At 53.0% G+C, this 2,917-nt stretch overlaps 1 protein-coding gene across 1 annotated transcript in view; it reads left to right on the forward strand.

Annotated features, from left to right (window-relative positions):
* Window positions 1-2,062: 2,062 nt before the first annotated feature.
* KIAA2013 (KIAA2013 ortholog) overlaps window positions 2,063-2,917 on the forward strand; it is an 18,808-nt gene continuing 17,953 nt past the window's right edge. The window contains exon 1 of the mRNA XM_006145442.1: window positions 2,063-2,087. Within this exon, the coding sequence (XP_006145504.1) occupies window positions 2,063-2,087 (25 nt within the window). The remainder of the gene's footprint in view (window positions 2,088-2,917) is intronic.

Raw genomic sequence — 2,917 nt, forward strand, 5'->3', positions numbered from 1 at the left:
CGCCTGGGCCCCCCCCGGGGGGCGGCGCCGCGCCGCCCCTCTCCGCCCTCCCTGCCGCGGGCCCCGGGGGCAGGGTTTTCCTGCAGATGTGCGAGCCAGAGCCTCTCCGAGTTGGGGCAGCTCCCTCTGGCCTGTCCCTGCAGCTCCCGCGTCCTTCCGCAGGGGCCCTTCCTCCTCCCTCCCTTCTCAAAGGGGGTTCACTATGGTCTAGACGAACGGAGAGAGAAGGGCCAGGCCACGATTTCCAGACCCCAGATTCTGCGCCAGAGTTAGGGCATCATTACAACTGCACCTCGCCTCGCTCACGCTCACCGGAGAGGTGGCGCTTCCTGTAGCGTCTAGCCATTGCGTCCAGCACGCGCTGGTGCTACCTGTAGCGCACTTGGAATGACCTAGGTGACAAGCCCCGGCAAGTCAGCTCTTAGGTTTGACTGATTTCCTTAGTCCCTCCCCAAACCCAGGGAGTGAAGTCTAAGCCTGGAGTGGGCCAGGGCGGGCAGGGATGTGTTCAAGTCGTCAACATCCCCACGACCCTCCAGGCAGCTGGAAATGCAGAGAGGAGCCAAGGGAAGGTGTGCTTGTGCTCCTGAGGTTCATCGGGAAATAATGAATGCGTGAATGAAAGGTTTTAGGACCTCTTTACAGATGCTCAAAGCCCAGCACACAGCTCATGGGTCTCTAGAACAAGGGCTTCTGGGCTAGACATCAGCTAGGAACATCCACATCTGGTCAAAATTCCCTCCTTCCTTGGACCTCAGACAAGGGCCTCGAGCCTCTCTCCAGCAGTTTAGGCTCTAGAGGAGTGGGCGGTGGGTGTAGCCCTAAGCTGGCAGGAGGCTCCCCTGAAGGAGACAGGGGATGGGGGGAAGAGGGATGTCATAGATGTCAGTAAACAACACAGAGCAGGCCCTGCGTGGGAGCTGGAAAGAGACATCAGCAACTCTCAGACCTTCAGTGAGGGAGACACACTGCCACATGACATTACCAGTAACGGTATTCCTGGGATGAGCAGATGGCATAACGGTTACATTGCTGGATTCCCATGTAGTCAGCTGCAGTTCGAGTTCTGGACCTGGTGGCTTGGGACTTATCCTGGCCACATGTGTGTGCATGCCCAGAATCCTGGAGGGGAGGAGAGTAGAGGAAAAGAGATTGTGGCATGTGGCCAGCCCCCCGGAGAGACATTTTTTGCTATAGGGCATGTGCACTCGCCAGAAAGACAGAAAGCGAGAAATCACCCCCCGACTCCCCTGGGGGAATGGCCACACCGCGATCCCTTGTCTGTTTTCCTCTCAGGATTTTGGGCACGCATGCATATGTGCCCGGCATGAGTTTTAAGCTGCGGGGTCTGGAACTTGACCCACAGTCGACAACATGGGAGTTCAGCAATGTAACCATTACGCCATCTGCTGCTCCCTCTTGCTCTCTGCCTCTCTGTCTCTCTCCATCTCTCTGGTGAGCACATGTGTCCTATAGCAAAAATCTCTCTTAAAAAAGACAAAAAATCAAAATGACAATATATTCCTATCTAGGTAGGCATGCATAGATACAATGCTGAAAGAAAGTTACAGCCTAATGTTTACAGTGATTATTTTCATTTGTGAGATTACTTTTTATACACACACACACACACACACACACACACATACACACATACATTTCCAGGTAGTTTTTATTTTTCTTATTTCTTTTTCTTTCTTTCTTTCTTTTTACAATGAATATACACTGTTCATACAATTCAAACAAAACCAACACGTTTTTAGAAGGAGGGTCCGACCACCGAGAACCCTAGAGGTCATCTCATTGTACAGAGATTGGCTTATTGCACAGATGGTAGAAGTGAGGCCCACAGGGACCCAGCCTCAAGCTCAAGGTCACGAGGCAAGTACAGGGAAAAGGCGTGAGCAGACTTCAGAGCCTCTACCTCCCAGCTGGGACCCGGGCTGGGAGTTTCTGCAGCTGGGAGCAGGATGTGGAGCCAGAATCCACCGGATGTTTTGGACTCAGGAGGATGCAGACTGAGATTCCAGACCCTTGGAGGAGGAAATGGTGAGCAGCAGGGATGACGGAGGGAGGGGAGGAAGCAGGTATGGGCTGGTACCCTCTTCAAAGCTCTCTCTCATTCCACGCTTGCAACAGCCCTGTGAATTTAGCAGGATTGCTCAGATTTGTGGAGTAAGGCAAGGGCTCAGAGAAGAGCAATGCCATGCAGGATGTCACACAGCTGATGTGGGACCACGGAAAGGGACCCCAGCTCTGACTCCGTTTGGTGCGATTCAAGGAGAACACCAACATTGATGTATTGTGAAGTGAAATAAATAAATAAACAAATCTGTGGGCAGTGGGAATTCCATGGCCCAAGTCCCCAGAGTCATTATAAGTCCAGAGAACAACCATGGAGGCTGCTGGCCCCTCCAGTGAAAAGAATTCACTCTGGCAACATCTGCCCTCCACCCCGTGGTATCGATTTTCTGTTCTCTTCACCAGACTGCTGGCATTTGAACCTAGTCCAAGCTTCGTCTGGAAGGAGGGCCTGTCTCTTTAATCTGCGGTGGCTGCCGCCCAGATGTTACTCCTGCTACGTGCTGCACGTGCCCTAGCAGTTCCTGGAGCAGGACTTGGCTTCACTGGGAAAGTACAGAAAGGATACCCATCTGCAGGGCTGCTAGGGCGTGGCTAGTGCCGGGAGGGACTTTTCCCACTCTCATACTCATCTCTTATCCATTTCCTTCAATGGTCAAAGGGCAACAGCCCCGGTGGGATGGCCACACTGTGAAGCCAGAGAGACCGTCACTTCCCACCCACTTAGCCCCTTCTTAAAAATAGTAGGACCAGCCCTATAGGCAGTGGCTAAACCCTGTGCATCAGGAGCCAGATCCCGTACGACCGACCAGCCACTATGGCTTTTAAAAGACAA

Source organism: Tupaia chinensis, unplaced genomic scaffold (assembly GCF_000334495.1).
Source record: "Tupaia chinensis unplaced genomic scaffold, TupChi_1.0 Scaffold000146_1, whole genome shotgun sequence".
In the NCBI taxonomy this organism is placed as follows: Eukaryota; Metazoa; Chordata; class Mammalia; order Scandentia; family Tupaiidae; genus Tupaia; species Tupaia belangeri.